This window comes from Apodemus sylvaticus, chromosome 1, assembly GCF_947179515.1.
Source record: "Apodemus sylvaticus chromosome 1, mApoSyl1.1, whole genome shotgun sequence".
Lineage (NCBI taxonomy): Eukaryota > Metazoa > Chordata > Mammalia > Rodentia > Muridae > Apodemus > Apodemus sylvaticus.
In genome coordinates this window covers 15,622,608-15,643,479 of record NC_067472.1, presented here as the reverse complement: position 1 = coordinate 15,643,479, position 20,872 = coordinate 15,622,608, and the positions used below count along the sequence as shown (strand labels likewise).

Genomic DNA, 20,872 nt, shown 5'->3' with positions numbered 1-20,872 from the left:
TGTTTCGTTTTTGTCGTGTTTTTGTTTTGTTTGACACAGGGTTTCTCTGTGTAACCGCCATGGCTGTCCTGGAACTTGCTCTGTAGAACAGGCTGGCCTTGAACTCTCAGTGATTGAAATGCCTCTGCCTCCCAAGTGCTGTGATTAAAGGTGTAGACCATGAACACCTAGCCACTTTTTTTTTTAATTTATTTTTTTGCTCTATATTCCAGGCTGGCCTTGAACTTGTGGGTAATCCTCCTGCTTCAGCCTCCTAAGGGCTTCCAGGCCTTTATTTTTCTCTTAAGTACTTATTTTGTTTTTAATCATGTGTGTTTGCCACATGTGTATCTGGAACCTCTAAGTGACAAACAGGCAGATATCCTGGAAGGTGGTGTTAGAATAAGGTGTGAGCTGCCCAATGTGGGTGCAGGGAATTGAACTTGGGTCCTTCTGGTATAATTTTTTTCCTTTTTTTTTTTTTTAAAGATTTATTTTATGTGAGTACAGTGTTGCTGTCTTCAGACAGACACTCCAGTAGGAGTCAGATCTCATTATGGATGGTGGTGAGCCACCATGTGGTTGCTGGGATTTGAACTCAGGACCTCTGGAAGAGCAGTCAGTGCTCTTAACCACTGAGGCATCTGTCCAGCCCCTTCTGGAATAACTTAATACACACTCTTGACCACTGAGCTATTCTCTGGCCCTGGACTACGGATTCTTTAATCCAGCTCAGGGAAAGATCCCAGCATGAGTGTTTGATGTCCATGCCGAACAATCTACGTGGTAATCATAAAGTCTGGAGAAAATAAGATGACTATACACCGCCAGGGTGCCCCACCCTCCCCATCCTGCATAGGCTGTCTACCTCACTCAACAGGTTGGCCTGGATTTTTCTGATGGGCACCTATCCACACAGAATATAGCAAGAGGATGGGAAAGTTTGAGGGAAGGTTTCCTGACCAGGAATGATCCCTTCGAAGCAGGGACAGAAGTGAGACAGCATAAGCCAGTCAGGACACCAAGAAACTGAGGGTCCTCTCTGCGTGGACACTGGTGCTCTGGGATTCTGGGGCAGACTGGGGAAGAGGCCCAGAGAGAAAGTTCTAGATGAAGGAAAGTTAAACCATGCTGGTTCCACTTTAAAAGTTAAAACTTGCTTGTATATTGCACGACCATTTGGGCACCTCCCCTACCCCAACCTAACTAAACAATGTTTGAAAGCACATAAAACTTAGATGCGCTGTTCCTGTGGGAAATGACAATCACAGGAAGGATATGTTTGCATGCAGCTGATTTTGTGTGTGTGTGTGTGTGTGTGTGTGTGTTTGTATGTGCAGGGAGAGGGAATGTGTGTTTGGAGGCCAGAGGTGGATATTGAGTGTGTATGTGCCTATTCAGAGGCTGGAGGTGGCAACTGAGTGTGTGTGCTTCTGCATGTGTGCACGTGTGCAAGTGTGCACGTGTATGTTCTGAGGCCAGGTGGACACTGATTTTCTTGTTCTTTCATTCTTGGCCTTCCTTATTCCTGGCCTAAGACCTGGATCTAGGCAGGCAGGCAGCAAACCGGTAATCCTCCTGCCTCTGAACCTCTCGGTGCTGGGGACGCACTCAGTCATGCAGCCCTTTTTTGTAGGTGCTGGATAGGAGCACGTGCTCTTCCTTGAGGAGCCTCTCTCCCAGTCCTCATTCCCTAGGGGACTGCAGGTCTCCCAGGCCCTGGGGAGATAGGCTGGGGATGGGTAGGAAACCCAGAGTCACATCAGACTGGGGGACAGGGTAGAGTCAGGGGAGAGGCAAAGGTGGGAGACAGGCGGAGGCAGGAAAGTTAGGGAACTGGTGGGGTAGAGGGGTTAAGTCACGGATGACTTGTGAAAGTGGGAGAAAGGCCAGGACTGAGGAGAGAACAGATGTGGTCAGGTGTTGGCCTGGAGAAGTTCTTAGTAATAAAATATACAACTCCCAGGGTGGTTCATGGCTGCATCCCTCCTGCACTTCGGAAATTGAGGAGAGTAGCGGGTTTGAGGCCAGGCTAAACCACAAAGTTCGTTCTAGGCCAGTCTCTGCTACCCAGGTACTGTTTGGAGAAAAGAATGAAAACCAGAAAGACAGTTCAAGAGCAGTGCGAAGGAATCCCAGCCTAGAGAGGGAACCTGGGGAGCCCTGAGCCACCAGAGATGAGGAGAGGGCAGTCGGGGGAAGGAGACACATAAAGGGCGGTTATGGCTGGCCAGAAGTAGGCGGTGGGGTGGATGGTGCTTGGAGTGTGCTGAGGGAACAGTCTCAGGGTGACAGCCTGAACAAGCACACCACCAGGGAGAGTCCTGGACACACACGCACCAAGCACGTGGCCAGCTTACTGTCAGCTGCACGGAAGTTGTAATCACCTAGGAGATGGGTCTCTGGCACACCTGCTGGGGGTTGTCTTGATGGTTCAGAAGTGGGAAGACTCAGGCACTGTGGACAGAGCCATTGCCTGGCTGGAATCCTGCACTGTGTGGAGAAAAGTGCACACATGCATTGCTGTTCCACGCTGGCTATGACATGGCCAGCTATCTGGAGTTCCGGCCACCGACTTCCCCCAGATGGGGGACTATAATCTTGACTTGTGAGCAGAAATAAATCCTTTCTTCCTTAATTGTTTTTGTCAGCATTTGGTCATGGGACCCAAACATGTAATTAAGCCACTAGCCACATATTTCAAGAGGGTGGTGTTGGGCTTCAGCTATTTTTCAAGCAAGTCCTCACTCCAGTTAAGTGTTTACCATGTGAGCATTAGGACCTCAGTGGATCCTAAGTACCACATACAAACCAGGGTGGAGCTGTGAGGGCGGAACCCCAGTGCCAGGGACACAAAAGCAAACGGATCCTAGAAGTCACTGGACTGTCAGCCTGGCCACACTAGTGAGGCTCAGGGTCAGTGAGGGCTCCAAGGTTAGTCCTCAGTTCCAGGAGAGAGAGAGAGAGAGAGAGAGAGAGAGAGAGAGAGAGAGAGAGAGAGAACAAGCTGGGTGGTGGTGGCACAAGCCTTTAATCCCAGTATTTAGCAGGAAGAGGTAGCCTTTAATCCCAGGACTTGTGGCAAAGACAAGTGGATCTCTGTAAGTTCAAAGCCAGCCTGGTCTACAAGACAGGACAGCCAGGACTACACAGAAAAACTGTGTCTCAAACAAATGAGCGAACAAACAAACCACAAAGACAAAGCAAAACACATGAAAAAAAAAAGTGCCGGGCGGTGGTGGCGCACGCCTGTAATCCCAGCACTCGGGAGGCAGAGGCAGGAGGATTTCTGAGTTCGAGGCCAGCCTGGTCTACAAAGTGAATTCCAGGACAGCCAGGGCTACACAGAGAAACCCTGTCTCAAAAAAACCAAATCCAAAAAAAAAAAATATCCCGAGATATCAGGGCCTGCGAAGACAAAGCCGACATCTTTGAAACCTGGCCTATGACTAGAGAAGTGATGTCTCAAAACCCTTTGGTCTTTGAGATAAGTCTGCTACCCAGCTGTCCAAAGCCCTACTTTGGGTTGCCTTCCCTTCAGCCTAACCCAGGATGGCAACAGCACCTCTGAGCCCTTGTCTAACGTTCCCTCCTCCCAGCTACAGCTGCTGACCTCTCACTTTCTACCAGTTTTCAAGATAAAACTGGACTTGGTCAAAGAGAGCTACAGGAAGGGCTGGGAAGGCCAGCTTCTTCTTTAGGGAAAGGGACTTGTGATCCGACTGAAGGGTGCAGGCTGGCTAGAGTGATCCTTTTTTAAACATTTATTTTTATTTTATGTACGTGGGTGTTTGCCTGCATTTGTTATGTGCACTTCGGATATGCCTGATGCTCTTGGAGCCAGAAGAGGGCGCCCTTTGGAATTGGACTTCAATCGGTGTTTCAAGGAGCTGGGAACTCTGATTCTTGTCAGAACAGAAAATGTTTCTAACTGCTGAGCCACCTCTCCTGCTTTCCCTTTGAAAAGGGGTTGGAAGTGAAGCCAGCTTAAAGGTTCTGTAGGTTGTGTAAGGATAGCTGGGGTCTGAAGGAAAGCATTAGGGTTCAGGTTAGATGTATCCAGGTCAGGAACTGTGGGAAAGGGGCTGAGGACAGTAAGATGAAGTGAGAAAGGATTGCTGAGGTTGTGGTTGCAGCTGGAAGAGGAGACAAGTTCTTCAGCAGTACACCAGAGCCTGGAACTAACCCTCGCCTGTAGATCTAACAGACAGCATGGACGTCTTGGCCGGTCTCTCCCTTGGTTTACCTCAGAAATTGCTTTTTCCGGTGGGGGCGGGGGTGGGAGGCTTCCCCACAGGGCCTGCTGGGGGACAATGGGGAGGACCCATATCTGGGGCTCCAGAGGAAACTGCTGACCACTGTTTCCTGAGTTCAAATATTGAGTTCCCCAGTCTCTTGGGCCCACCCTTTTTCCACCAAGCAGAGCAGGGCAGGGCAGGGCAGGGCAGGGCAGGGCCTGCACTTAACTCTTTCACTGATACAGAGTGCAGAGTGAGCTAATGTTCAACTCAGTCTCAAAACAGGACCCAATAACTCAACACAACCTCACTGCTAAGCCACATTCATTTTCTTCCTCTCTTGTGCTAGGATTAAAGGTGTGTGCCACCCCCGCCCGGCCAGTCAGTGTTTTTAACCACTGAGCCATTCCTCCAACCCACATTCGTTTTCGATACATATTCATAAATACTTCGAGCCTCCTCCATGTACCTCAGTACTACACCCCTTCCACGCAGAATTGGGTCTGGTAACTAAGAGGACTGCATTGATACTAGATGAATGAGTGCTCCTCCAACACACATATATAAACATGCATACTCATGTCCACATACACATTAACATATTTTACATACATTTATACACATATCTAGGACCTCCTCAGCTTCCCAGTCATATGCATAAATACATTGGTACACACTTAGGCAAAAAAGGTCAAATGTACACTCTATACCAAACAGACCGCCTGCAGGTATTACTTACTATGCTGAATGAGAAAGCAGTGGCCAATGTCCTTGTTAGGCCAGGCCAAGCCTCCGCATGTGTATGCGTGTGTGAGTGCATGATCATGTCCTTGGGGTCTTGAGGCCCTAGGATGGTAAAAGGACAGATAGCTGTCGAGAAGATGGGAGTATGTCAGCCAGACACTGCTTTCCTTTGATATCTTCCCGTCAACACTGTCTATCAGGTTTATTTGCAGATCCACAGAGGCCTCAGTAGGGAACTGTCTGAGGCTTCCCCTGTCAGGATAACAACACTGGGCAGGGAAGATCATGGATGGAGGACCGGGACTGTAACCCACAGCAGGGTCTCTCCTATCTTGACATTCTCTTTAATGGTGGGGAAATAGGACTTGGACTTAGTAGCTAAGAGATGCTATTTCTCCCATCTCCCTAAGGAACTTAGGTGGCCACAACCAAAGTTGGCAGGAGACAATTCTGCGTCTCTTAATCCCTCTGCAGGGGCCTTGGGGTTGGGGGAAAGGCTGGTTTAGACCTCATCTGAGATGAGGAATTGGGGTGTTTTCTTTTTTTTAGGACTCTCCTAGAAATCATCAGTCTCAGAGGCTCTAACTGCCCCCAAGATTTCCTTCCAAGGACCCCTTCCCCACAATGGGTCAACATCTTCATCCAGGGATCTTCTGGAAGCCCTACTTCAGAGTGTAGGAACCTTGGAAGAGCTAGAGGTAAGGGGCAGCAGTTGGAATGGAGGTGGTGGTGGTAGTGGTGAGGAAATACAGCATCTAAGATATTGAGGCTAGGGTGGGATTCCTAGGAAGAAAGTTTGGAACCTGGAATGAAAGGCAGACTCAGGACAGCTCCGCTGAGAAATGAAAGAAGGAAGAAATTCCTGAGAAAGCCTGCCTCCACCTGGGAGATTCTGTATATGTAGCCCTGGAACTCACTATATAGACCTGGCTGGTTTTGAACTCATGAAGATTCTCTTGACTCTGAGTGCTACCATGTCTGACAAACTTTACCAATGACTAACCAGGACACTCTCAAACCAAAAAGTCTCTTTATTGATTGGTCCCATACATGATTCAAATGGCCAAAAAAGGGGAAAGAAATTAAAAAAAAATTTTTTTTAATGAAAAAAATTTTTAAAAAATAAAAGGAAAGAAAAAGTAGGGGAAAAAAATCATTACAGCAGGGACGGGATATCCTCTTCACCTCACCCTTTCCTTTGGCTCCGGATAGCATCCTCCCAAAAGTGGCTGGCACAGAGGACTTGGCGCAAGCAACCCCATCATCCAAAAGGGAGAATGGGGAGAGAGGAGGCTCCCACACACGCTGGGGCTGCCCACTGGAAGAGGCAGCAGAGACAGGAGCCACAGCGCCCCGCTCTTGGCCTCTCCCACCCTGAGCCTCCCTCCGCATGCTCCAAGTACTGAACTGGAGCTGAGGATGCCGGCTGCTCCTCCGACTGAGCGAACACGGGGAGAGGAATGTCTGCTTCAGCTGGGGGGAAGACAGACGCCCTTCTCTCCCTGGTGGCCTTAGTGGCTCCTTTCCCTCAATCAGAGAGGTTAGGACTGGATACACAGTTTGAAGGGCTGGGAGAGGAGAGGAGAGTTCTGGAGCAGAGTGGACAAGGTCCTCTCATCCTATTCCTGACACACCGAGACAAAAACCACAGTGACAAACAAAGCAGCTCCCTTCCCTCTGTGCTCCCCAAGGGAGGGAGGAACCTCCCCACCCATCCAAAACAGCTGCTCTAGTAGAGAACTGTAAAAATACACACTGCAGAGGGTGGGGCTCGGGGACTCACAGGACCAGGCCAGGTCAGAGCCCTGGAGGCTGGGGAGACAGACAACAGGAGGTTGTCAAAAAAAGTAGTCACCAATGATCCCATGCCCAACCAATGACATGCTGCTCCAAAGTCATCACCCGAGAGGGAAAGAAAAGAGAGATGGCGAAGACTCCTTGGTCTGAAGCGGCTCAAACTGTCTAAAACAGTGTGCACACCCCCCAGCCCAACGCTCACCCCCACCTGCCCTAGCCCTCCGTCTGCCAGGAGGGAGGTAGCTGGGTTTTCCACAGGGGAATAGGGGAACATGAGTGACTTTTTTTTTAATTTACATTTTTAATAATATTATTTTTTTAAAAACTTGGAGCTGGGTAAGTGGCAAAAGGGAGGAGCCCAGAATTTTTCCCTCTGTTGACAGCCACCCAGGGGAAGGGCATTCAACCAAGGCCCCAACATTTAGCCCCTGGGGGCTGTAGGTATAAACCCCAGGACCAAAGGGATGAATCAGGAAGATGGGGCACCCAGAACCTGGGGTAATTATAGGGGCAAATGCCCTGGGTAGAGGAGGGTCAGGACATTTCTCAGAGGCCCAGGGTCCACATAGGCATCCACATGAGTACCCCCTTCCCCCAAAAGGCTCTGCAGGGACCAGGCCCAGCCCAGGGCAACCTGGGGGGCAAATCTTGGCACCTGCCCCCAGCGAGTCCAGTCCCTCCCTGAAGTGGGTGGTTGGAGGTCGCCCATTTCAGACGCCCAGTCTCTCCATTCTGTCTTCTGCTCCCTGGAGCTGGGAGGGGTAGGCAGGCAGAGCGCTGGGTGGCCGTGGTGGGGCCTTTACTGGGAAGCCTGTGACGTGGGATTCTCCGATTTGCTTTCTTGGCTGGATGGAGGCTTGCTGTTCCAGGGGCTGTTGGCGCCCAGTGCAGGGGAGTTGTTAAAGCTGTCCTCGTCGTCAATGCCGTTGGCCGCGTCAAACTGGGTGTTCTCCAGCCGGGTGATGAGCCTCTCGTCCTCGTCCCCGAACTCCCCGCCCATCAGGGTGGGCTCCCCCACCACCATCACATCCTGAGAGTGGCGGAGGTCCCCAAACATAATCGGGGCAGGGGCTCGCCCGACCCAGGGCAGCAGATTTCCCCAGAGCCCCCATACCCTCCCTAGAAGCTCAACACCCGGCCCGCTCTTCAGACCCAAGTGTAAAATCCCAACTCCTGACACCCTCAGCTCCTGGATTCCTTCCCAAAAAAAGGACTCCAGAGCATCAGAGCCTTTGGCCCTTACCCACTGAATTCTGGAAAGAAATATCCCTTTACTCCTCTAGCTCCCTAATGCATCTCCCTTAGATTTTAGGGGACCTTAAACTTCTGTCCATAGTATGTTAAGGGTGAGCAGATGGAAAATGAAAGTGACCGTGTAGGTGCACAAATATGCATGTATTCTACATATGCAGCATCCAACTCTGCACAGCCTTCTGTCAGTGTGTATTCTGATGGTATGTGCCTGCCACTCGGAATCTGCTCTGAATGCCTTGTGTTCTCACAGCTGATCCTGTCCCATGCTCTGTGTACCTATGGCTGAGCTTGTGCGATCACAACCATGCATGCACGTGCCTGGCCAAGATTCTCTCATCAATGGAAGGAGTCAGACCATGCCGGCTCTACGTGGGGAAAACTGCCTTGTGTCCCTTCCTGCTCGTAAGCTCAGGCTCAGACAGGGGTCAGGGGTGAGCGGTGGGGCAGCCCAGAAGAGAAGAAAGCCGAGATGCTTACAGGTACCTGGCTGGAGAGAGCGAAGGTGCTGGCCGGGCTTTTCTTCTTGCTGTTGCTGTTGTTGCTGTTGCCTCCGCCCGAGCTCATGGTGCTCCCCCCTGACATCTTCCGTTTCCTCCGCTTGCTGGGCTGCTGTCGCGCAGGCTCCGCTGTGCCAGAGAGAGAAGACTCAGGTGGAGAGGGCCCTGGATCCCCGTTCTCCATTCCCACTCCTCAGAAGCCTGCTTTTACCCTGTTCTCAGTCTTGGAGTCCAAGGAGTAAGAAAGGAGCGGAGGGAACTTCATGTCAGGAGGAGATAAAAGCTCCAGCCTCGGGCGTCCTGTCAAGAGCCTGTTGAGGGCTGGGGCAAGGCACTCACCGGGAGGTGCTACCATGCGCTGCCACTTCTGGAAAAGGCAGGTCTTGAGGCAGTCTCGGGGGCTGAGGCTGTAGGTCTTGTGGCGGGACATGAGTTCCTGCATGGGCTCGAGTATCACGCAGAGCTGGGGGTAGACCAGAAGGCGGATTAGATTGTGAGGGGAGAGTCCTGGCGCTCAGATGGGAGTGGCTGGGACAGCCCTGGAGTCTTACTCGGAGGTAGTTGAGAGTGGAATTGGACAGCCCACACCGGGTAATGTTTTTGGAGAGCTGATCCAGCATCTGGGGGTCCTGGGCCTAGAGAAGGAGAAAGAACACTGGCATCTGGTCACCTGAGCATGTGACAGAATGAGAGAAAAGGGCTAGTATTAAACCCATCTCTCCTCGCCTCCCCTGCTCTTAGGCTCTGTCCACAACTCACGTGCATGGCTAGGATACTCCTGGGGATGAGCTCTCTGTGCTGCCGGATACTGAAGTGCCACGTCTTTATCCGCATCATGTCGTCAAACATGAACTCCAGGTACAACCGGCCTTCCACACACACCTGGGGATAGGCTCGTCACATCCCTGCCCGCTTTCCCACACACACAAAAACGTGCCTGTCACAGCTCTCCCCTCGGCTCACGACTCTCCCCTGCACACGCTTCTGCTACCTGTGAGAGTGTCTGGGTGTATAACTACTGTGCCATGCCCCCTCCCCATATACCTGCCATACCTGGCCTTTACGCACTCACACAAGCTTAACAGATCCTCGTCCTTGTCCCAAGTAGCCAGAGAAAACCCCATCTGCTACAAGCTCTATGGGGCCAGGCTCTTGTTCACCGTACACCTCGGGGCCCAGAAAACCGACACGAATAAACCAAACAAGCGTCTGCTGGCCGTTCTGCCCGCCCGCCTGCCCTTCTCTGGCCGCTTCCCGTTATGTTATGTTCTGTCTGTCTCCTTAGGGAAACAGCTGGGGGACACACTGGGAAAGAGGAGATCCAATCCAGGTGCCCTTGGGGTTCCAGATCCTGCTGGTTTGCTGACCTGGGTAAACATGGGTTTGCCATGCTGGGTCACCATGCTGCCCTGGTCACAGTCGAGGGACACAAAGTTGCTGTGGAATGCCTCCTTGGGATGCTTAAGTACGTAATACAGCTCTGTAGCGCCCCCCTCAAAAATGCTTCGGAAGTAGCGTGGTATCAGGGTCCGGCCAATGGCTATAGAAACAGGACAAATTTTTCAGGACAGAGATACTTGAAAACGGACCAAAACAGACCTCTTAACATTTCCAGATGCAAAACAAACAAACAAACAAACAAACAAACAAACAAACAAAAGAAACAAAAAAAGCCGGGTGGTTGGTGGCACACGCTTGTAATCCCAGCACTTGGGAGGCAGAGGCAGGCAGATTTCTGAGTTCAAGGCCAGCCTGGTCTACAAAGTGAGTTCCAGGACAGCCAGGGCTACACAGAGAAAACCTGTCTTGAAAAACAAACAAACAAACAAACAAACAAAATAAAACAAAACAAAAAAAGAAACATTTCCAGACAAATGAACTCCAGAGAGAGGGTAACTGTCTCTCACAGAGGGCACGTACTGTCTCTCACAGAGGGCACATACTGTCTCTCACAGAGGGCACGTACTGTCTCTCACAGAGGGCACGTACTGTCTCTCACAGAGGGCACATACTGTCTCTCACAGAGGGCACATACTGTCTCTCACAGAGAGCATGTACTGTCTCTCACAGAGGGCACATACTGTCTCTCACAGAGGGCACATACTGTCTCTCACAGAGGGCACATACTGTCTCTCACAGAGGGCACGTACTGTCTCTCACAGAGGGCACGTACTGTCTCTCATAGAGGGCACATACTGTCTCTCACAGAGGGCACGTACTGTCTCTCACAGAGAGCACGTACTGTCTCTCACAGAGGGCACGTACTGTCTCTCACAGGGAACACTTACTGTATCTCTTTGGCCCATCCTCCAGGCAGAAGGTGATAGTCAGCATGGCATCATCCTCAAAGAACTCAGTCGTGAAAGCGTCCCACCAGAGATTGTCACACTCCTGAAGAACCCAGAGAGGAGTCCGTGAGCGATCCAACAACCCGTGGGATGGCTCTGCTGGGCCCTCCCCAGTCTCTATTTCCTGTGCCATACCTCTGTCCAGTTCTGTAGCCGTTTGTTAAGCTCAAATATTCTATAGTCGGTTTGGTTACCATATGGCGTGTGCCTCCTGGGGAAGGAGGAACTGAGGTCAGCGGGGAGCCCTCCTACCCACCCCGCTTTCTGCTGTGATGCATGCCGGCTGCACCCCACTTACCCTATCCCAGGCTCCAGGTATGTAGGCGGGTACATGGGTGTTGGGCTGTGTAAGGGAAGAGATTAAGAGAGTCACAGTGAAAGAGACATTACTGGGGAAGGCCAGGACACTCCTGTCCCTTTCCAGGCGTTTGGTTTGAAAAGAACTCACCCCACATCCCGATCCAGCATGGTGCCGGGATGGAAGGGAGGGAAGGCGTTGCCGTTCGGGGGTTCCTTCGGCGAGTACAGCTTGAAGGACTTGGAGGAGCAACCTGGCAGAGAGGACGGCACGGTATGGTGGCCCTGAGTGTCCTGGGGGCGAGCGTCCCCCAACAAAGCCTGCTCGGCCGACAGTAGAGAAAAGGGCTGCCCTTCTGGAGGCTGCCCGGTTACTAGACAGTGGGAAACTACAGGAAGGGACTACTCAAGGGTCACCCCTCAACCCTCAAAATCCAGTTCCCATCTTATTTAATTAGGAAATTGGGAGTGGGGCTGGAGAGCCGGCCCAGGAGTAAGAGCAGGGACCGGCCCCCTCGACCCGAGGACCTCAGTTTGGTTCCCAGCCTCTCATCAGGCTCAGGTCACTCCAGCTTCCAGGTCCGTGGCGCCCCCTCCTGGTCTCTGCGGGTATCTGCAGTTGTTTGCACTTACCCCAATACACCTCTCCCCCAGAATTAAAAATAAATCCAAACTTTAAAGGAAGGAAGGAGGGGACGACGAGCTGGGGGTACTGAGCCCTACTTCCAGTTCCCACTCAAGACCCTGCTGCTCTGGTTGTGCCCGGATGATGCGTAGGGATGAACAGAAGCCAGGAAGAAACACCATGACACAGAAAAAAGGTCAATGAAACGTGACGATTGTGACAAAGCTTCTTTTCTATCTGCAGAGCTTCGTTCAATCATCATAATTTTATGAGGCAGCAGGGATTGACAGTAATATTCCCGATTCCAGGATCCAGCCACTGAGGGCTCCCTCCAAAGGGACTTGCCAAGAACACACCATTAGTAACCAGCCAAGCTAGGACCCAAGCCTGGATATTCTAGTTCCCATATCCTAACCTCTGATCCCCTTCTGTGGTGTGTTCTAGCGACCAAGGGGCAGAGGGATTCAGGGAATTCTCTGCTCTTCTGCTACCCTGCAGGGTCTCAGGAGGGCAAGGGATAGAAAGATAAGGGGGGCTGGTGAGCCTGTTGGGTGGGGCCCACCAGATAAACAGTTGGGCTTTTGGCCTCCCCACCAACAGCCGCTCCTTATCAGCCCAGCCCCCATACCCTCATCAATAATGGGTAGAGTATTGTTTCCAGACTAGAAACTCAAAGTCTAACGCTTTTTGAGACCTGGGGTGGGAAGGAAGGAGCTGAGCCTCTCCTAGATAGCACTCTACTTACAAAGGGACACAGAAAGGAGCCTGGGAGAGAACCTGTGTCTAGGAGGCAAACACTGACTAGAAAGAGGTCTCTGTGGTATACACGGGTATGTGCAGGGGTGCCCCCCGCTCTGTGAAGCAGCATATATACTTCCTGGCATACTAGTTTCTGACTGCCACAGTTAAATTCATACTTGGATAGGAGCCAGTTACCCAGGCAACTCTATTCTTCCCCTCCCCACCTGAAAAGAGGGGAAACCGAGGCACAGCCTCGAAGGTTCTGGCCTTGTAACCCTTAAAACTTAATTGTACTTTGAAGGCTACCTGTGTTGGCTGCATCTGAGCCCTGCCCCCGAATTTAAACATAAGATCTATTTTCTTCCTGGGGGGGAAGAGACAAAGGAAGACCCTGTGCCAACATGTGCCATTTAATTTTCCCTCCAGGGGCCCCATATTACAATGTGGGCAAAAGGGGGGGTCCCAGAGGGGCCCAGACTACAGTCTCGGAAGGTGCCAAGAGCCAGAGCTTGCGTGTGCCTGCACACGCGTGTGCCCCATCCTGCCGAGCAGGCTTCCACCTTCGGCTCGTCCCAACACGCCTACCCAGGGCTGGAACCCAGCAGCCCCGGGCAGTATCAGGGTGCCCACAAGAGGCCCTCATCTTAGGCAGGAGTCTCACAGAGTCAGGTCCCCACACTCAAGCACTTCCCACACCTTTTTCACAGGCTAGTCCTGAACTGAACCCGTGTTTCAGGAAAACCACACAGTCTCTCCTCGAACCCTGGGACTCTCCACGCAACAGGAAGTTGGAACTTATGTAGCCCTTGGAGGACCAAGCGTAGGTCTTGAACCCAAGAGTCTGTTTCCTCAGAACTGGCCCCCATCTCTTCTTGTCCTAACTTCCTCTGCCCTGAATTTCTGGGCCTCCTGAAGAAATGCACAGCTCAAGAACTTGAAGAGAAAGAAAAGGAAGACAGCAGAATTCCTCACAGGCACTGTTGGAGACTAGGCTAAAAGCTCTGGGGAGCCCAAACTCTGGAGCCTCTAGTTACACCTCAAGTGAATGGACACAAACTCAGCATCTCTCCAAGAGCCATAGCAACTCTCAGTAGCTCCAGCCCAAAGGGCTGGGAGTGAGAAGGGGGAGGGACATCACCCTGACCATCTGTCCCTGTTGCTGCCTGTCCACAGTAGGAGGAAAACAGGGACCAAGGTGGGGGTGGAGTGAAGGAAATGTGTCTTCCAGCCCTAGGGTCAACTCCTGCCCCTCAACAATCTGGAAGCCTTTGGAAGGGGTTGAAAAGAAGCGCTCAGAACCAGCAAAGTTTGCTCAGGTTGGAAGCAGCATCCCGGGGCTGAGGAGGTACCTCCAGTTGGGCATTTCCATGGTAACCAGACTGCCCTGAAGCCAGGCCTCCTCCCTTTCGGGGCTGACCATAGGTCAAGCACGGTTGCAGCCCCCATGTTAAGAGCTGAGGCACTTCGCCCCCTGCCAACATACCAGGCCTGGGCTAGACAGAGGGCCTTCGGCCCACCCCAACAAGCTTTTAAGGTGTCCAGACTTACCTGGGAGAACTGAGGGGGGTCAGGGGAGGTGCGGGGAGCGCCTGGAAGTCCTCAGGGACCCTGGCAAGGGTGAGGACTAAGGTGGAGCCAACTTCAGCAGCTCATGTCCCGAGTGGGACAGGCCGGTCTGGCTGGGAGCTCCACTCCGCAGGCCGCACAAAGACTCGCATGCACAGCCTCCGCCTGCCCCGCGGGGTCCACAGCCCGGGGGGAAAGTTACAATGGCCACTGGGCCGGGGGCCGGGGGCCGGGGGGCCGGCCTGGGGGGCGGGGGGCCGCGGGGAGTCCGGAGCCTTCTTTGTTTGCAAGGTTTCCCTCAACAATGGCTGCTCGGCTCTTTCCTCTCTCCTCCTCCTCCTCGGCTCTGCCCGCCGCCGCCTCTCGCTGCCTCTGCCTCCAAGCAGCCCGCCCGCCCTCCCTAGGCCACCGGGCCCCTCTGCAGGGGAGGCGGGAGAGGCAGGGCCCGGCACTCACACTCACTCACACTGGCACACTCAGACACACGCAGCGCCCGCCTGCTCCTTCCTTTCTCCCTTTCTCTCCCTCCTCCCTCCCTCCCTCCTCCCTCTCCTCCCCGCTCGCTCGCTAGCTCGCCGAGCCTCTCTCCGAAGGAGGCCCCAGGGCGGGCGGAGGGTGGAGCTGCCCCGCCGGCCCCGCCCCCTCCCCCGCGAGCGAGGAGGAAGAGCGGAGGGAGGAGGGAGGGAGCGAGCGATGAGGGACTGCTGAGAAAAACAAAAGAGATTGAGACGGGGGACTGGGGACTGAAGGGATCCGGCTAGGGGGAGACCTGGACCGAGAGGAGGCCGGCGGGGACCTGCAGCGAAACGTATCCCCCAGAGCCACATGCAGGGGTGAAGGGGGGTGCTGGCCTCTGCACACTCCTAATATTTTAACCCAGTCAGCCAAACCTCCCACAGATCTCTTAGGTTAAAGGCCCGCCTGAGCTACCACGCTGGGGTCCTCTGGAGAAATCCAAGAGTAGCTGGCAGGTTTACTTTTGACGGAACCACATTTTGAGTTCATCTAGTAAATACTAGAAAAAAGGCCTGGACACTCCTGGCTTCCCGGCCACAAACCCAACCAAGTCCCAAGCCCTGGATTAGATCCCTTTACAGGGACACCACCCCTGAAGCCACGTGGATGCTAGGGAAAGTGATGTTGTCAGGGTAAAGAGGGCAAATTTGCCTATGCAAGGGTCTCCAGTAGGGCCCTTAAAAGGGACGATAGAATCCTTCTCACTACCCCAGGTCTGAAAGTTATTTAGTTAGTGAGATGGGGCTTGCTTCATCTCTCTTCTTAGGGAAAGAGATACTTCTGAAACTTCCATGGAAGTCCAAGCCCTACTACTTCAGACAGGAACTGGAAACACATGCACAGACACAACTTCAGGACGCCCCTTTCATTCTCTGCTGTGTGAGCGCATCTCCTACTACACTCCTTCCCCAACTATATCCACAAACAATCAATCCATGACATAGGCACAGAAGCAAGAAAATGATACTGTTGCACCTGTCTCTCTGTAAACACACTACACACATACACACAGCTCACTTTCACAGAAGTAGGTATCTGATACACACTCCTTAAACCCTAAATACACCCATAGCCCGGAGATGCACGTGCAGACAAATATGGAGTTAGTTAAGACCCCAGCATCCATCTAGACAGGTACTAGGACCATGCGTGTACCCTGACCTTACACACCAAAATGGTGTTATTACTTGCTAAATCCAGAACACGCTGTAACATGGATATTCTAATCAATTATTATGCAGAGATTCTCCATACCCCATCTTCCCTGACACCCCTACTCCGTTCTCGATCATGCTATACCTCAGATTTTACAAACACTGACATCTGTGGCATTTTAGCCAGAACCTGCAATAGACAACCTACTGCCAGGATATAAGACACCCCCTTTAACTTCAAATTTTAGAGTCCCAAGTTCTCTGAAGTAAGAAAAACTCCTCCTGCCGGGCGGTGGTGGAACATGCCTGTAATCCCAGCACTCTGGGAGGCAGAGGCAGGCAGATTTCTGAGTTCGAGGCCAGCCTGGTCTACAGAGTGAATTCCAGGACAGCCAGGGCTACACAGAGAAACCCTGTCTCAAAAACCAAAAACCAAAAAAAAAAAACCCAAAAAACCCCAAACGTTCCAGACTGATCTGGACAAAATGGAACACACCTGGAACCCCAGAACTTGGGAAGTTGAGGTAGAAAGACTTTGATGAGTTTGAGAACAGCTTAGACTAGAGAGTCTCCCTGGCCAACCTAAGCCATACGGAGAGATCATTTCAAAAAGGAAATACATGGTTTTGGATGTGGCAGCGCAAGCCTTTAATCCCAGGACTGTGAGTTCAAGGCCAGTCTGGTCTAAATAACAAGTTCCAGGCCAGACAGAGCTACGGAGTGAGACCCTGTCTTAAAATAAACGCACACATAAATGGAACATGTGGACCTGGGTATCGCCAACACTCAGACGGTGGAGGCAGGAGAAGAAAAGGGTCAAAAACAGCCTCAGCAAAAAAGCACAGATAAACTTCCCCAAGTGTGTTGGCAGGCGTCACCTGAGTGCACACACAGACACACGTGGACGTGTGCATGGGGGATCAAATATACAAATATCATCAGAGCGAGCGAGCGAGCGAGCAAGCGAGCCAGGAGGGCTCCAGGCTGGAAACCCAGACTCATTCGTGGGAACCTTTTCCTGGATCCCAGCAGCTCGGCCCTCCCTCCCCCTCCGCGTCAAATGACCATAGGGATGGGGGAGGAGTGTGTGCTTGAGACCCCAGCCCAGAGCTCAGAACCCCCTCATCCTGCCTGGCATCTAGTCAGACAGGAGCCTCAAGGGGCCTCCCCTTTCCCCAGAGAGAGGAGCCCTGAAGCACCAAGATGTATCAAGACTCCGACCTATCATTCAAAAGGCTCTCAGTTCCTTTTCTGTACCAAGTCTGCCCCGGCTCTGGCCCAGTTCCCCCAGTGCACAGGGCAGAAGAGGTCCAGCCAAAGGCACTAAGTCTATGTCAGAAGGGGCATAAAAATTGTTGGGGGGGTGACAAAGAATGACAAAGAGGAGAGGCCTACCAGTATTCCTAGAGGTGGGGGCTCAAAGAAAAGCAGCCCACAGTAGGAGGTACCAGCACTGCCCCCTGCCCGGGCCCCTGACCCAGGCCTCCAGCGTGCCTGCCCCCCTTCCTTTGTCTGTGCCCGGCCTCCCGTAGGCCTGGCGCTCTGCCATCCTCCTCTCCTGGCTCCCAGCCGCCACCACTGCTGCCTCCTCCCCTCCCCCTACTTCTCCCTGCCTTAACCCTTCGGAGCTACACGCTGCCCCAGACAGGTCTCAGCCCCTTAGCATCCTGCCCAGGGAGGAGTGATAACTCCTTAGCAGGCTGGTTCCTGTTTTCTAGTCAGTCAGCCCCAAGTCGTTCTTCACCGTAGGAGCGCCCAAGGGGGCTGAAGGGGTGTGTACATGTGTACCTTGTGGTGCTTCCGCATGTGCATTTGTGTGGCTGTTGTTGTGGGCTCTGGCTCCCCTCAGTCACATGTGTGGGGCATGTGCTGTCTCTCTGTTGGGCTGGGGGAGGAGGAGGAGCCCAGAGACAGCAGAGCACAAAGGAGAGACTCAGGCAGGCAGACAGGCAGCCTGCCAGAGCGCCTAGGCCCCAGGACTGCTCAGGGTGGTGGTGGTCCTCAGGCCTAAACCGCGGTAGGCTGCCAGAATGCCCTTGGTTGAATGAAGTATGTGCTCTGACCCATTCGTGCAAGGCTGTTCCTCCCCTCCTCACCCCAACTCCTATCATTCTCCACCCCCAGGCCTCTCTTTAAGCCCTTTCCCACGTGGTCTCTTCTTGAAGTCTAATGTCCATCCATTCACCAAGACGTCAGTCTGTCAGATTTCTTCATAATCAAGAAAAAGACTCTCTCAGCCATCCCTTGCGCTCTCTCTCTCTCTCTCTCTCTCTCTCTCTCTCTCTCTCTCTGCCAAGCTACCAGACATACAGAAAGAGTGAATGTTGGGACACTGACTGAAGTTGCACATACACACCCCGGGCACGGGTCCTCTTCCTGTCTCTATATTAGCCACAAAGACTCCTCCCACTAATGCATGCTAATGCATGCAGGTACTTTGCTCCAATTCCAGGACCAATCTCCCATCTTCTCCCAGCCTGACAACTTCTCCATATAAAACCCCTAAGAATAAAAATTTAAGTTTCAGTCAGGCGTGGTGGCGCATGCCTTGAGTCCCAGCACTCAGGAGGCAGAGGCAGGCGGATCTCCTGAGTTCGAGCCCTGCAGTCCCTGGTCTACAGAGCAAGTTCCAGGTCAGCCAGAACTGTTACACAGAAGCCCTGTCTTGGGGAGGGGGAGGGATGTAAAAAATGAAGTTTCAGCCCACTAGCTTGTTTGAAGCTTTGCCTTGCTTTGGGTTTTCATACATGATGTTGTAGGGAAAGGACCCAGCGGTGGGCTAAGAGCATGGACTACCTTGGCTGTCCATGGTAGCCTTGGCTAAATTGCAAAAGAGAAAACACACACACACACCAACACACACACCAAACTGGTGGGAAGGCTGTGAAGCCAGGCGGGAGGCCAGCTTGGTAAGCTCTTCTCTCTCCTCTCCTCCACCCTCTGCAGCAGGAGCCAGGGGTTCCCACATCCCAGTATTCCACAATCCTCAGGAGTTCCTATCCCTCCTCCTGGATCCTTCCTATGCCCCTAAAATGTCAGCCTCAGCGGCCACCTGAATGAAGCGTGGGCCCAACCCAGTCCAACTTGGCCAGGGTCACATGATTTCCAAGGAAGATTCTGCACTGGCAGCTTCCCTAGGGGGATTGTGTGTTTGTGTGAGTATTGAGGAACACGAGGAGAGGGCTCTAGTCCCGAAGTATAGGCTTCTCAGAATACAGGACATACAGAGGGACAAGGGATTAGGCCAGGCTAGACCCAGGACACTGACCACTGACTTACTAGAGAAAGCTGCCTCCATCGTGGAAGGAAGGGCAGTTGAGGCCACAGAGTTTTAAGGAGGGGGCTGACTACCTTCCAGGACTCTCTTTAGACTACCTCTCCATCACAAGGCTCAATTTCTTCCTCCTAGCATTTGTAGCCTAAACCCTGACCCTACGAGAAGGATTTCAAGACACTCTTGGACACAGGTGTCCCCTGGCAAGTATCTGATACCTGTTAGGGAAGGCTGTGATTTGAATTGGGTCCTCAAGTTTTCACTTAGGGGGTCAAGCATTGCTCCCTCAACTCGAATCTGCAAACCACTCTTAACTTCATGGCCTACCTGGAACTGCTACATTTCCCCCTCCCACGAAGACAGAGATAGTAGACCCAAGGGCCCAATTATCCGACACCCCCTAGGAGTGCTTTCTGTCCCTCAGGAGGGCCAACCTTCCCTGGCAACAGACAGGAAAAGTTAAAGGGGGGTAAGATGGGTTCCAATCAACTCCTCCCCCAAACAGCATCCTAAGAAACAGCCCGAGGGGGGGAAATGTCACAAAATATGTAAGAGGCAATAAGCAGCAGGGAAGGGGGGGAACCCAAACCAGCCAATCAGAACTCTACGATGACCTAAGGGGGGGTCAAAAGTCCAAAGTCACTTCTGATTGGCTAACACCCTGGAATTCTGGGAATTTCAGTCCCCCCATCCCTCCCCAGTTAGCCTCCCCCCCTCAATAAAAAAAAAAATACAAGACATCCTTAGCACCCCCTTCTCGTGCCGCTGGGCTGCTGCGCATTTATACAGATGAGAAAACCCGCCCCCGACCGAGGCCCCGCTAACTCTATACAGCCCCCGACCCCCACCATGCCTTCGACGCCCCCCACATACAAATTATCGCCAAACCAGGGGTGAGGGGACCGAGAGGGAGGGAGGGGCCAGGCGGCCTCGGGACCCACTCACCAGGACAGGCACAGCCCACTGACATCTTCACATCGCCCGCCGCTGGGGGCCCAGCCGAGTCACGATGCCCGCCCCTTGCAGGGACAGGCCGGGCATGAGCTGCTGCCGCCGCCCGCGGCCCCCGATGTCCGCGCCGCCGGCCCGGCCCGGCCTCTGCCCGGTGCGGGCCGCCCCTGCCTGCAGCGAGGGGCCTGTCAGGCGCGGAGCAGACAGGAAGGAAGCCAGGCAGGAAGGCGAGCTGCCTCTGCGTGTGTACGCGCGGGTGTGCGTCCCCGGATTGTGTGTCCGTGTGTGCGCGTGTGCGTGTGCGTGTCTGTGCGCTCCCGCCGCCGCCCTCGCGCTCGCTCCCGTTCGCGCGTCCTCTCCCTCTCGCAGGCGCCGGCTCTCCGGCCAGAGTCGGGCTGGGCCGGGCTTTATTAATATGCTAATTGTCCGGGTAGTGGGAGGGGAGAGTCGTGTCAAAGTGACCCGGGCGAGCGCGCCGCGAGCGACGGCGTGCGTGCGCCGCGCGGCGAGGGGCAGGGAGCGCTCCCGGGAACGGCATGCATGTGACGCAGCTCTTAAAAAACGAGACGGAGGCAGAGACCCCGGCGAGGGCGGGCGCTTGGGAGCGGGAGGAGGCGAAGCCTCAGCTCGGCGTCCGTCCTCCGGGTGCGCGGGGTTGGGAGCTTGGCTGAGCGGGAGCGGGGACTGGGGGAGGCGGAGCCTGGGTGGGCAGTGGGGTGTACCTCTCTCCACCCCCGGGAGGGATGGGGCGCTGACCCCTGCTTGTGCTCTTCGCGGAGACCCTAGGCATATTCTACCGACCCTGTGTGACGCGCTCCACCCGAAGCTGGGTGGGAAAAGGAGCACTAACCTAATTCTCAGAGCTACCCTTAGACTCACCCCCTTTCTAAA

General features: G+C 53.4%; 1 protein-coding gene across 3 annotated transcripts; it reads right to left on the bottom strand.

Annotated features, from left to right (window-relative positions):
• Nucleotides 1-5,974: 5,974 nt before the first annotated feature.
• Nucleotides 5,975-20,379, bottom strand: Ldb1 (LIM domain binding 1). 3 transcript variants are annotated; one of them, XM_052184742.1, is made up of 11 exons: nucleotides 19,976-20,379; nucleotides 11,306-11,408; nucleotides 11,156-11,200; nucleotides 10,993-11,068; nucleotides 10,798-10,900; nucleotides 9,877-10,049; nucleotides 9,269-9,391; nucleotides 9,061-9,144; nucleotides 8,849-8,972; nucleotides 8,490-8,638; nucleotides 5,975-7,788 (listed from the first exon to the last, which is right to left on the bottom strand). In XM_052184742.1, the coding sequence occupies exons 1-11, from the start codon at nucleotides 19,998-20,000 to the stop codon at nucleotides 7,558-7,560; spliced, it is 1,236 nt and encodes a 411-aa protein (XP_052040702.1). In that variant the 5' UTR covers nucleotides 20,001-20,379; the 3' UTR covers nucleotides 5,975-7,557. The 3 variants fall into 3 exon arrangements, with proteins under 3 accessions (XP_052040702.1, XP_052040710.1, XP_052040696.1); XM_052184750.1 differs by having other exon boundaries at nucleotides 8,496-8,638; XM_052184736.1 differs by lacking the exon at nucleotides 19,976-20,379 and adding an exon at nucleotides 14,069-14,607.
• Between the last annotated feature and the right edge of the window lie 493 nt (nucleotides 20,380-20,872).

Excerpts from the sequence above, each read along its gene's own strand:
- Ldb1 (XM_052184742.1), bottom strand. The coding sequence starts at position 20,000 with ATGTCAGTGGGCTGTGCCTGTCCTG. Across the intron at positions 11,201-11,305 it reads ATGCTGGATCGGGATGTGGG|CCCAACACCCATGTACCCGC; the intron begins GTGAGTTCTTTT and ends TCCCTTACACAG. Across the intron at positions 7,789-8,489 it reads CTCTCTCCAGCCAGGTACCT|GATGTGATGGTGGTGGGGGA; the intron begins GTAAGCATCTCG and ends CGCCACTCTCAG.